At 42.9% G+C, this 12,729-nt stretch overlaps 1 protein-coding gene across 1 annotated transcript in view; it reads right to left on the bottom strand.

The window, feature by feature from the left end:
- sonb (SON DNA and RNA binding protein b) overlaps positions 1–11,436 on the bottom strand; it is a 28,101-nt gene extending 16,665 nt beyond the window's left edge. The window contains exons 1-7 of the mRNA XM_082523866.1: positions 11,317–11,436; positions 10,621–10,821; positions 10,235–10,269; positions 7,966–8,138; positions 6,597–6,751; positions 3,581–3,771; positions 576–843 (exon numbers count right to left, since the gene is read on the bottom strand). Of these exons, the coding sequence (XP_082379992.1) occupies positions 576–843; positions 3,581–3,771; positions 6,597–6,751; positions 7,966–8,138; positions 10,235–10,269; positions 10,621–10,821; positions 11,317–11,399 (1,106 nt within the window). The 5' untranslated portion in view covers positions 11,400–11,436. The remainder of the gene's footprint in view (positions 1–575; positions 844–3,580; positions 3,772–6,596; positions 6,752–7,965; positions 8,139–10,234; positions 10,270–10,620; positions 10,822–11,316) is intronic.
- Between the last annotated feature and the right edge of the window lie 1,293 nt (positions 11,437–12,729).

Here is a 12,729-nt window from a genome sequence, read left to right as displayed (position 1 = left end):
ATGCCTGGAAAAGGAAGAGTCCAAAGAAACGATTAAAAGCCTAAAATTACTATGACAGTCATTTCTACTGTGATGGGTCTGTATAAACTTTATATAGGGCTTTTTTGTTCACTCAAACCACCACACACACATTCATGCAGCACTATTTTATGCCTTATCTACACACAAATGCACACACTCAATTTCACAAATGTATTTTTGTGTCTATTTTAGCACTAAAAGCTTTGTCCTCTTTCACTGAGTGAAATTAATGCTTTACTTTACCAAACAACAGGATTTTTTCAATGTTTAAATTCTTTGTGCAAGAGCAGTGATAAATTATAAGCAATGGATGAATACTACTGCTAACAATTAAACACAATCTAGCAGTATGCAGACTGGAGGCAGACTCCCGTGTACTAATGAGAGGTGAATGAATAAAGGGAGGGAGGGTCCATGGGGCTATTTGGTGTATGGATGTCATGTATAGAACAGAACCATAAGGCGTGTGTGAGGTGTGATCATGCTTCTCAAATGCAGATAAATTATCTCCAGGTAAGTAAGCCAGCGCAAACACACTCCACCCCCTGACCTACCTTGAGCGTGATCTCTTCCTAAGTGAAGGGCTCGTGGATCTAGATTCTCTCTTGTAGCCTCTACGTGGTGACTTGGATTTTTTCTGCTTCTTTGATGACTTCTCCTCTTTTTTCTTCTGTGGTGACTTTTTTCTTTTCTTTCCAGCAGATTTCACATTTGCAGGAAAGGACGTTTCTGATGCCTTGCACTGAAGCAAGCCAGGCTCAGTGCTCAGGTGATGTTTAGCAGATATGGACTGGCTTGGCACGGACGTGGATGCACTAGAAGCTGAAGTTTTTAGAAAATCACATGACAAAGACCACAGCTTGAAAAAACCTAAATACATCTAAATTAAAAGCCACACCTATTAATAACACAAAGCACTGATTGGACATTACAAAGTATTTATTTTAGTTTTATTCTAGTATTTTAGAATAAAACTGTGTATGTGTCTGTAAGACTAGAGAGGAAATGACATTTTTCAAGTTATCTCTATTATCACCAGATTTATAGTGTGTATGTGTGGCAAGTTGAGGCTGATGGCTCAGCTGCAGGGGAGGAGTGAAGCAGCAGGTTCAAGGTGTGGTATCAGGGGAGGCTGGTCTTCGCAGTTGGCGAGCATCATCTAATCATGCCTTCCCTATTTCAGTAGCGCCTGGGGCGAGAGAGGGGGGATATCTGATCAGATCTGCTGGAGGTGGAGGAGCTGGCAGCGGAAATCGCAGAGAAAAGAGAGCAGAGCACTGTAAAGTGCAAAACATAAAATAATAGTTTGCACAAGAATCTGGGTGGAGCCGAAACCCAGGACACCAGCATGTCATAGCCCCAACCCCCGCAGCCGGTGGAGGCACTGGCGAAGATTGGGTCTGAGCTGGTGGCAATACACCGGGAGTAGGTGGCGGTAGGGCTGGGCCATGTCAAACCGTTCACAGTAACACCGGTAAAATGTTGGGCAACGATAAGAAAATGAAATATCGCGATAGAATTTGGGTAAAACGCGCATGCGCAGTGCCTTTGTTTTCATACGCACATGACCGATAAAGCATGGCGGTGACGCAGAACGAGAAGAGCGAAAGCGGATCGTTGAATGAAACGATGACCCAGAACTGGTTTGTAAAAATGCTGCAGCTTCACTGGTGTGGAACTGGTTTAGCTTTCGTGCGTCAGATACACAACAAAGCACTATTTTTGGTAGCGCATGCTAGCGGGCCGTCGTTATTACCGAACCGATTTCATGTGCACGGCGCTCAAAAATCTGTTAACAATGTTTCAGTACGACTTTGCTAAGCTACGAACCTGCACCGCTTGATGGATTGTTGGAGCATTACGGCTATCGTAGGCGGAGCCTGGCGGAGTGATACGTACTGTGCTTCAACATAATATTACCATATTGTGTGTGTTTAACCTCTTTTTAAGTTTTGTGGATATTATACATGGTTATGCTGAGGATGTGTCGGCCAGTTTCCACTGGAAATGCCTTTTGGTTAAACTGTCAGCAACGAATTTGCACTGTTACATGTTTATATAACTTTAATGCAGATAAAAAACAGCTGCTTGTTTAAGTGAAAATACATTGATGGGGTTTTTGCACTAATAAAGTTGTGGAGTTGTAAAGTGTTTTGTCTGGTGTCAATTATATTGTCAGTTATATCGATATTGCAAATTTTCAAATATATATCGTGATAAATAGTTTTGGCCATATTGCCCTGCTCTAAGTGGCAGTGCATCAGAAGCAGAAGCATTGTGTGGACCTCCAAGCTTTCTTGGAGGTGTTCCAGGCGATGGCCGGCAGAGGAGTCGGCTCCCCGGCTGCTCCCGTTGCTCTTAGGGGAAGCCCAAGTGGTAGCGCTGAGTCTTCCCACAAGGCATCCTGGACCAGCTAGGGCTCTCCTCCGAGGACCATCTGCACCACTTTCCAGGAGGGTCGGATAAGGCCGGAGGTCCACGTATGTCAGCCGGCTGCAAGACACCGGGATGGCGAAGTGGGTCTGTTGCCACCAGCCGCCGAGCCTTGAGGCTGCGGTGAGGCTGACTTAGGACCAACTGGCAGCGTGGCAGGAAGGTCCGCAGGAGCAGCTGTGTGCAGCAGTGGCTAACTGACTGTTCCCAGCCGTGCGAACAAGGGTCCAGGTACTGTTTTATACAACACTATTTCCCACACAAATGTGATCAGAGCTAGTTCTTACATTTTCTACTCAAGTCCTTAAAGCCCTTTATACAACATGCCTCATTCAGCCATTCGCACGAGCACTAAGTGCCTTCTATTACACACACTCCAATGAACTCATCAGAGAAAATGTTGGGTTCAGCGTCTTGGCCAAAGATATTTAAGAGTGAAGACGAGAGACTCGAGCACCGACCTTTCAATTAAGTGGAAACTGGCCGACATATCCTGAACATAACCATGTATCATATCCACAAAACTTAAAAAGAGGTTAAACACACACAATATGGTAATATTATGTTGAAGCACAGTACGTATCACTCCGCGAGGCTCCGCCTACGACAGCCGTAATGCTCCAACAATCCATCAAGCGGTGCGGCTTCGTAGCTTAGCAAAGTCGTACTGAAACATTTGACAGATTTTTGAGCGCCGTGCACATAAAATCGTTTCGGTAATAACGACGGCCCGCTAGCATGCTCTACCAAATAATGTGCTTTGTTGTGTATCTGACGCACGAAAGCCAAGCCAGTTCCACACCACTGAAGCTGCAGCATTTTTACAAACCAGTTCTGGGTCATCGTTTCATTCAACGATCCGCTTTCGCTCTTCTACTAAACGACCCTGCTGTTACAGCCACCCCAAATTTGTGTTAATAGCTTTTGAGTAAGATTTACAGTATTATTCCTGGATACATGGTGTTTATACTGTTTGAACAGTGATTTCCTCAAACTTGAAATTTAAGATTTTAATATTCTGAGATCCTGGATATCTGATTCCCATGAACTATGAGCCACAATCATCACAACACACTCAGGACCTGCTCAGTCATGGAAACCAACGTCCATTTCATACAGGTCTTACCTAGTTTTTCTGTTTCCTCTCCTTCACTGTGGTTAGAGGTCTGCCGTTTTATTACTCTTGATTCAGTCAACTCTTCTGCTTGTAAATTACTTTCAGTGTTGCTGAGGTTGCCCTGAGGTGGCTTGGGCCAGTTTGGAGGCCATTGGTGGGAATGAAAGGATTCATCTTCTACATCTTTCTTCTCTGACGAGCTACAAGTAAAAATAGAAATCACATAATTGCAGGATGAAGTAATATCACAGTGAAACATATTTATCAACAGTGCTGTCATCAAGCACAGAGTGTTTCATACAGTTAGTTGCAAAATCTTCCTCCATTTTTTTCACTTCAAGTGGGGCAAAAAAGTATTTGGTCAGCCACCGATTGTGCAAGTTCCCCCACTTAAAATGATGACAGAGGTCAGTAATTTGCACCAGAGGTACACTTCAACTGTGAGAGACAGAATGTGAAAAAAAAATCCATGAATCCACATGGTAGGATTTGTAAAGAATTTATTCGTAAATCAGGGTGGAAAATAAGTATTTGGTCACCTCAAACAAGGAAAATCTCTGGCTCTCACAGACCTGTAACGTCTTCTGTAAGAAGCTTTTCTGTCCCCCACTCGTTACCTGTATGAATGGCACCTGTTTGAACTCATCATCTGTATAAAAGACACCTGTCCACAGCCTCAAACAGTCAGACTCCAAACTCCGCCATGGCCAAGACCAAAGAGCTTTCGAAGGACACCAGGAAAAGTATTGTAGACCTGCACCAGACTGGGAAGAGTGAATCTACAATAGGCAAGCAGCTTGGTGTGAAAAAATCAACTGTGGGAGCAATCATCAGAAAATGGAAGACATACAAGACCACTGATAATCTCCCTGGATCTGGGGCTCCACGCAAGATCTCATCCCGTGGGGTCAAAATGATCATGAGAACGGTGAGCAAAGATCCCAGAACCACACGGGGGGACCTGGTGAATGACCTGCAGAGAGCTGGGACCAAAGTAACAAAGGTCACCATCAGTAACACACTACAACGGCAGGGAATCAAATCCCGCAGTGCCAGACGTGTTCCGCTGCTGAAGCCAGTGCATGTCCAGGCCCGTCTGAAGTTTGCCAGAGAGCACATGGATGATACAGCAGAGGATTGGGAGAATGTCATGTGGTCAGATGAAACCAAAGTAGAACTTTTTGGTATAAACTCAACTCGTCGTGTTTGGAGGAAGAAGAATACTGAGTTGCATCCCAAGAACACCATACCTACTGTGAAGCATGGGGGTGGAAACATCATGCTATGGGGCTGTTTTTCTGCCAAGGGGACAGGACGACTGATCCGTGTTAAGGACAGAATGAATGGGGCCATGTATCGTGAGATTTTGAGCCAAAACCTCCTTCCATCAGTGAGAACTTTGAAGATGAAGCGAGGCTGGGTCTTCCAACATGACAATGATCCAAAACACACCGCCCGGGCAACAAAGGAGTGGCTCCGTAAGAAGCATTTGAAAGTCCTGGAGTGGCCTAGCCAGTCTCCAGACCTCAACCCCATAGAAAATCTGTGGCGGGAGTTGAAAGTCCGTGTTGCTCGGCGACAGCCCCAAAACATCACTGCTCTCGAGAAGATCTGCATGGAGGAATGGGCCAAAATACCAGCTACTGTGTGTGCAAACCTGGTAAAGACCTATAGTAAACGTTTGACCTCTGTTATTGCCAACAAAGGTTATGTTACAAAGTATTGAGTTGTATTTTTGTTATTGACCAAATACTTATTTTCCACCCTGATTTACCAATAAATTCTTTACAAATCCTACCATGTGGATTCATGGATTTTTTTTCACATTCTGTCTCTCACAGTTGAAGTGTACCTCTGGTGCAAATTACTGACCTCTGTCATCATTTTAGGTGGGGGAACTTGCACAATCGGTGGCTGACTAAATACTTTTTTGCCCCACTGTACATTTGCAGCCTGTTGTTCCCCCATCCCATTTTTTTAGACATGTTGCTGCCACCAAAGTCAAAATGAGCCAAATAAAAACGGAACTGCTCTCTCTGCTCTCTTCGCTTCCGCTTATCCTTTTCAGGGTCGCGGGGGGCGCTGGAGCCTATCCCAGCTGTCATAGGGCGAGAGGCGGGGTACACCCTGGACAGGTCGCCAGTCTGTCGCAGGGCCAACACACAGGGACAGACGACCATTCACACTCACATTCACTCGCACATTCACACCTAGTGACAATTTGGATTATCCAATTAACCTATCCCCACAAGCTGCATGTCTTTGGACGGTGGGAGGAAGCCGGAGTACCCGGAGAGAACCCACGCAAACACGGGGAGAACATGCAAACTCCACACAGAAAGACCCCGGCCTGATGGTGGAATTGAACTCAGGACCTTCTTGCTGTGTGGCAACAGTGCTAACCACCGTGCCACCGTGACTAAAAACGGAACTGTCTTAGTTTAAACATTCAATGTGTTTTCTGTTTTCAAGTGTGAATAAAATGTGTTTATGGGAGTTGCAAATCACCACATTCTGTTTGTGTCTATATTTTACACAGCAGCTTAACTTTTAAATTTAATCTAAAAGCCACAACATGACCTGATTAAAAGCCTAGTAATTTTACTAAGGACTCAATATTTATTATGGAAAAATAAATATTGCCATTATTTTGCAAACATTTATTTTACATTAACTGGGAGATATTGTGTCTGTCTCTTTAACCTTTAAACAGGCAGGTGGAGTCGGTCAACCATTCATCGGAGGACAGCTGAACATAAGAAAGTTGGTAGTAGTTCCTAGATCTTCCAGTTAGCATGTCAAAGTATTGTTGGTTAAGTTCATAAATCCAAATCATGAATGTGGAATGTCAGGTAAAGTCTACAGAGTGGTAGAATAAATACTAAATAAATGCGGTACATTTACTGTTGGCAGCCGTCTTGGCAAATTAGGATCATCAGCCCACAGATTTGAAGGGAAAACAGTTTGTATAACAAAATAAACAGAGGAGGAGCCATCAACATTTCGTTCAAAGTTTGCTTCCCACCTGGAGCGAGTCCTAGACCTCTGACCGTAGTGTCGAGTCCGAGAGTCAGAGTTCTTCACTGGGCAGGAATGTGACTGGGAGTAGGAATGTGAAGGTGAATGGCATCCCTGCCTGTCACGTCTTTCCTCATCTTCTATTCCTTTATTTGAGTTTTCCTGTCAGAGAGCAATAAAAAAGAAACCTTATTTTCATTATTCTTTCGTGAGTGTAGCATGGACTGGTAATGATATAGCACTTTCAACTAACAACTATTTGACCACACAAAGTGCTTTCTTATAACCAGCTTCATTAAACCCCCACACACACTTTCACACCATCACACGGGGCAACTCAGGTTTCACTGTGATGTGCTTATCCTGGCTTTTCCGCCTGAGCCAAAGCTGCCCCAGTTACATCAATATGTAATTTATTTGACCCATCTCCCCTCCGAAGTTATTTTCCCATGCACTCTCAGAACGTCTTCAGTGTGACTGTTACACACTTCCACCCTCAGAGTTGCAGTCTCAGTCCATTCACTTGTGCATTTGCAGAGGAAGCTGGATGTGTATAAAATGGAGAGTCTTCAACTTGATTTTGTGGAAGTGGGCGAAGTTGAAGGAAGGAAAATCTGACAAAAAGGGCGGCTTTTAAGCAACAATTGTGTTTTTATAAGCGAAACCCTTTTGACCTCATCGAGAGGTAGAGGCCGTTCTTCCACAGATGCCTCGAGACAGCACACCAGAACCCTGCAGCCACAGTCTCACTCTGGAGGACAAATTCATGGTTGTGCTTCTCATCTCTCCCCATTAGCAGAAATATTCTTAATTATCTCACAATCAAACAGTTGGTTCAAAGTCAGTGGCTGAATCGACCAAATGGCCCAAACTTGAATTTGAAAATTGAAGAATTTTTCATTAAGCCTTATGTATTGGATCTAATGGTAACAGGCAGAAATATATTACTGTATTATTACTATTACCAAGCACAAAAATATCATCACACAGACTTATAATCAACACACTTAAGATTTACAATGAAAAAGATAAAAGCTCGCATGCAGGGGCTAAATCGGGCCCAATGTCCCGCCTCAGACGCTGGCCCAACAAATGCAGGACACTCGCTCCTCCTAAGATAATTAGTCCAACTAAACAGTCCGACGGTGACGACTTTGCAAGAACAGACTAACAAGCTACAGTCGCAGTCAGAAGGACAGCAGTACATAAATTTAACGTGTATTCTACTTGACATAGTTACTTGTGAACACTACAGACAAATCAAACATGAGAAAGGAATTCTCTCCTACTCTTAGTAAAAGCAAAGGGATAAATCTGTATTAGAAACTAAAGCTGATTTATGTATTGGGACCACAATGAAAGTACTTTGTTTTCACCTGTTTTGGGATTATATCAGGCAGCTCCTCCTGTCGTTTTAGTTTAGTATGCTTTAACACAAAAGCAGAGTCAGTATCTGATGAATTCTCATCGTCTTTCCTCCTTTTCTTCTTCTTCCTCTTTCCAATTAAGTGCTTCTTGCGGCATCTGGACTTACTCTCACGATCCCCACCTGGAAAACAGTTTACCAGCTCTGCATATTTTTGCAGCAAAAAATATTGTATGTGACATATACAGGACAACATATGGCAACGTAGACAGAATTTACAAGGAAATGGGAAAGGAGAACCGCGGAGCTCACAGAGTCTGACTGCACTTGGATGATGTGACAGCAGATGCTGTTTATGTGGGTCTGCTGTGGTGAAACGACAACATGCCGAAGATGGACAACAAAGCACGCGTCTTAGATTATAGCCACTTACCAGCAATATTCGTTGTTAGTTTTTATAAATGATCTACCAGTACGTTGATATAAACTATGGATATAAACTTTAATGAAGGATGGCCCCCTGTGGACTCGGCTAAAAGACATATGTCTACATCATTAAAGCAGTATTGAAGAAGTTTTTAGAGAATTCCACACTGATAATTGTCACATTACTCAAATAGAAACTACTAATACACTATTGAACCTGGCCCTTGTTTTGCTCTTCAACTTCTCTGAGTTTGGTTATGCAGCATGTCTGTAGGTTCTCAGTCATTCCAGACATCGTAATCTAAGGAGCTTGGAATGAGAAGCAACTGGACTTCTTTCAGTTTCTTGAAAACGTGTGTAGACCTCAGACCTCTGCATTGGAGAAACCAAACAGCCACTCCATAAGCGCACGGCACAACATAGAAGAGCCACCTGGACAGGACAAGACTCAGCTGTACGTCTGCATCTAAAGGTCAAAGGTCGCTCTTTCGAGGACACCAGAGAAGACCGATGGTTTAAAAGAGAGTTGACAGAAGCCATCTATGTCCACTGTGAACGACCATCCTTGAACAGAGCGGATGGCTTACTACACCAACCATCTGCCACCTACAATCCAGTTTTGAAATCCCTTCCCTGGCGTCTTAATTAGGGGTGGGTATCGTTTAGGCTTTATCTGTGCCAAATCTGTACTTTTGAAACGGTGCCGGTGCTTAAAGAATGGAGAACACAAACCTCTCATGTTTTTATTTTTAGCAGTCTCTTTTTTTCTGCAAAATGATAACCACCGTCTAGCCCCACGCACGGGGCGATCCGCGCTAACTCACTAATGGAAATTTACCACACCCGCAGTAGATGTGCTCGGTGTGAGGTCTCGCAGCAAGCTATCAAATACGGCGCATTTCTCGGCTTTTAAAACAACGCTATGCGTCGCCAGGTGTTTCGTCAGATTCGAGGTGTTGCCTCCTTTGACAGTATCACAGTATCAGCTTAAAGCACTTGTTGCTGCTGAGTTTGCATCTTTTGCTGTGAAGTACAGCCAGACTTTGACCGCTTCGCCTTGGGCGTTTTTAATCTGTAGCTCTGCTCTAACAGAACGTACGTACCTGGGCCCGCCTACTATCCTTGGAAAGGTAAAATGATTGGCTGGAATCCAGAGTGTATGACAGCTCAGAAAAAAAATGGCACCGGATATCGGTACCCATCCCTAGTCCTAATGCCCACTCACATTTTGCGTCAGTTCATCTACACAGACACATGATAGGGTGAGTCAACTGGCCCACACACTTTTAAACAGCTTGGCTCATGTGATGAGGCACATGATCAATAATAGGTTGAGGAGACTTTTCCTCACCCTATCATGTGACCTATCAGGTCACCTGACGCAAAATGCGAGTGCGTGTTGAGGTACCTGGGAAGGGATATCAAGACTGCTTTGTAGGTGGGTGTCTTAAGCCACCCCCTCTGCTCAATGATGGTCATTCACAGTGGACATACATGGTCTCTGAGAACCTACACAGACATGCTGCCTTCCAGAGCAGACAAAACCTTGAAAAGGGTGCAGTTAGAATACAGTACAAAGGACCAGAGTCTTCATGTAGCTAAAGAAGGACATCAAAGACGGGGACAATGTCAAACCAATCAGCTTCTGGGAACATGAGACTGAAAAGGGCCTGGGCCAGCTGGTCAGCAGTGACTTAACTTTTAAATACGAACAAGGGGATTGTCTACTGAAAATATTTTTTAAAAACATATATAAAGATTAGCCACAGAATAGGGCAGCTGTGAATATACCAAGTCTATCTGCGGTAAACACTCGATGCTCAAAAAGTTGACAATATAATAAAGAGCCGTACCTTGCTCTGTTTTTCTTTCCGTTGGTGTTCCTCTTCTATGAAGCAAAGATAAAGCCTGAATTAGGCACATTTAAACAGTCATAATTAACAGTAAAACGGCAGGAAGCTATTGGCTGTTTTTGTACAGTAGTGTTGCCCCCCTGAACGATCTAGGTTGCGGGCTACACGTTATCCCACCGTGTATGTAGTAAACCTTTTTACTCCCTTCATTCACTGACTTTTGAAACTGGACATAATGCACAGGTAAAGTTACAGGTTCCTTTGTGAGCCCAGCCCCTTCCTCTCAGACTATCACATGCTTTCTTTGGAGTTATATTTACTGGCTGAGCACGTGAGCACACAGGTTTTCTGACTGTGGATGTTGCAGCATGTGCTTTCAGGATCACCTTGACTTGTGTTTATTTTTTCGCTTCAGGTCTGCCCCAGACTCTGAACTACTCTCCTTCTCTCGGTTCCTCTTCTTCCTCTTGCTTTTGTGTTTTTTGTGCTTCTTGTGCGAACTGCTGCTTCTCACGTCTTTGTGTCTCTTTGTAGAGGCATTTTCTGCTCCATCCATGTTACTGCAGTCACCCACTCTTTTAGCATCACTGATGGACAGAGGCAGAGAAAATACGTGTTACTGTTTGACCAGAAAGAGTCAGCCAACGTTTATTAAATGTCTAATATTCTGAAGCCTCTCCCTGCACCGCTTATTGGATAGTAAGATCCAGATGAGGTGTTTAACAGTCATGCCTGTTGAAGATTTAAGAGGTTTCAGGTTTCTTCTATCATTGCTTCGAATTCTTTTCATAGTCTTATCATTAAAACCGGCAGTGACTTAAATAGAAAAATGTCCGCTTCAAACCTAATGAACTGTTTTTAAACTTTACGGACTCTCTCGGCTTTCTTTTCGACCTCCCGCGTCCACGAATGGCCTCGCTCCTAGCGGTACAGTTTAACTGAAAACAAACCTAAGCAACGTTAGCTTTCATCTTTTATTTGGCAACTGGTGCAGCAACCGGTAGCTGCAGCAGCGACTAACATGTCTGTTCAGTGAAATTTCAAATAACGTCTCAATAGAAGAATACAAACAAACAACATACGCTTTGTCCTCATTCTGGTCTTCAATTTCTCTGATTTTATTTAATATGAAATCTTGAAAAATTTGCTCTATGTTGGCCGCCATGTTTTAATGTGCATCGCTTTGCCGTTCCGGGTGGAAAGTGAATATCTGTGGCAATGTTCCGGATGAAAATCTGTTCCTCCTCAGCAGACTACACGCAATCCTATACAGTTCCTCTGTATAGGGTATTGTTTTTTTCAATAATCATTGTCATAATGATGATGATTATTATTATTAATTACTATTGTCTCTGCTCAGTTTATTATTATTATTATTATTATTAGTATTATTATCATCATCATCATTATTATTAGGGCCCGAGCACTGAGGCCCTACTGTATCTTTCATCTTCTTCTTCTTCAGGCGAAACAAGTGCCTTTTTGAGGGCTTTAACATGCTCAAAAACTCATGAAATGTTGCACACGTGTCAGGTCTGGTGACAAATTTCGTATTTTAATGGTTTTACATATGAGCATTGGAAAATGGCTCTGGAGCGCCACCTATGTGTTGTTAAATGCAGTCCTACGAACACATCGTTTGAGCTACATGAATGAAATTTGACCCACATGTGTATCATGCTGACATGAACAAAAAAGTCAGTGGGACCATTGACACAAACCCAACAGGAAGTCCATCATTTTGGACTGAATGTGACATTTTGGCTCAGTTTTTGCTATTTCCAGGCCTTGTACTTTTGCAAACTCCTCATCGGGATTTGATCTTATCAGCTTCATATTTGGTCAGTGCCAGCTGCACACCTGGGCCATGTTAAATTGTGGAGCTGTTGAGTTTTTGGGATAGGGTGTGGCCGTGGCGCCACAACCGATCCAAAATATCAATTACCAGTCTTATGTTGTTAGTTATGTGTCTGCCATTCATAAAACCAGACTGTGTTTCATCAATGATATCATTAAGTGCACATTTTAATTTTTTAGCCAAACACATAGCAATTATTTTATATTCATTATTCAGTAGTGAAATATGTCCAATTTTCTATCAAAAGGGCATCTTTTTGAGGGTTAGGAATCCAAGTAATTAGTCCCTGAGTCAAGGAAGGAGGGAGCTTTTCATTATCAATGCTTTCAATATATACTTTATGTAAAAAGCGTGATAAGTTCTTTGAAAATAATTTGTAAAATTCAGAAGTCAACCCGTCACTCCCTGGACTCTTATTAGGTTTAATTTTATTAATAGCACCTTCAATATCTAGTGTTGTGATGGGGGCATCACACACAGTTTTATTATTGTCACTAATTGTTTTAATATTACCTAAGAAATTATAGAATTTTTCCATGGCTTCTGTAGAAAAATTAGATTTATAAAAAGTTTTATAAAAAAGTTCACAAGTCTTGGAAATCACTTGAGGTCGTGTGTGATGACCCCACCTGAACAA

The sequence above is a fragment of the Aulonocara stuartgranti genome (assembly GCF_965226115.1).
Source record: "Aulonocara stuartgranti genome assembly, chromosome: 23".
NCBI classification, from domain to species: domain Eukaryota; kingdom Metazoa; phylum Chordata; class Actinopteri; order Cichliformes; family Cichlidae; genus Aulonocara; species Aulonocara stuartgranti.
This window is presented reverse-complemented; position numbering and strand designations above follow the sequence as displayed.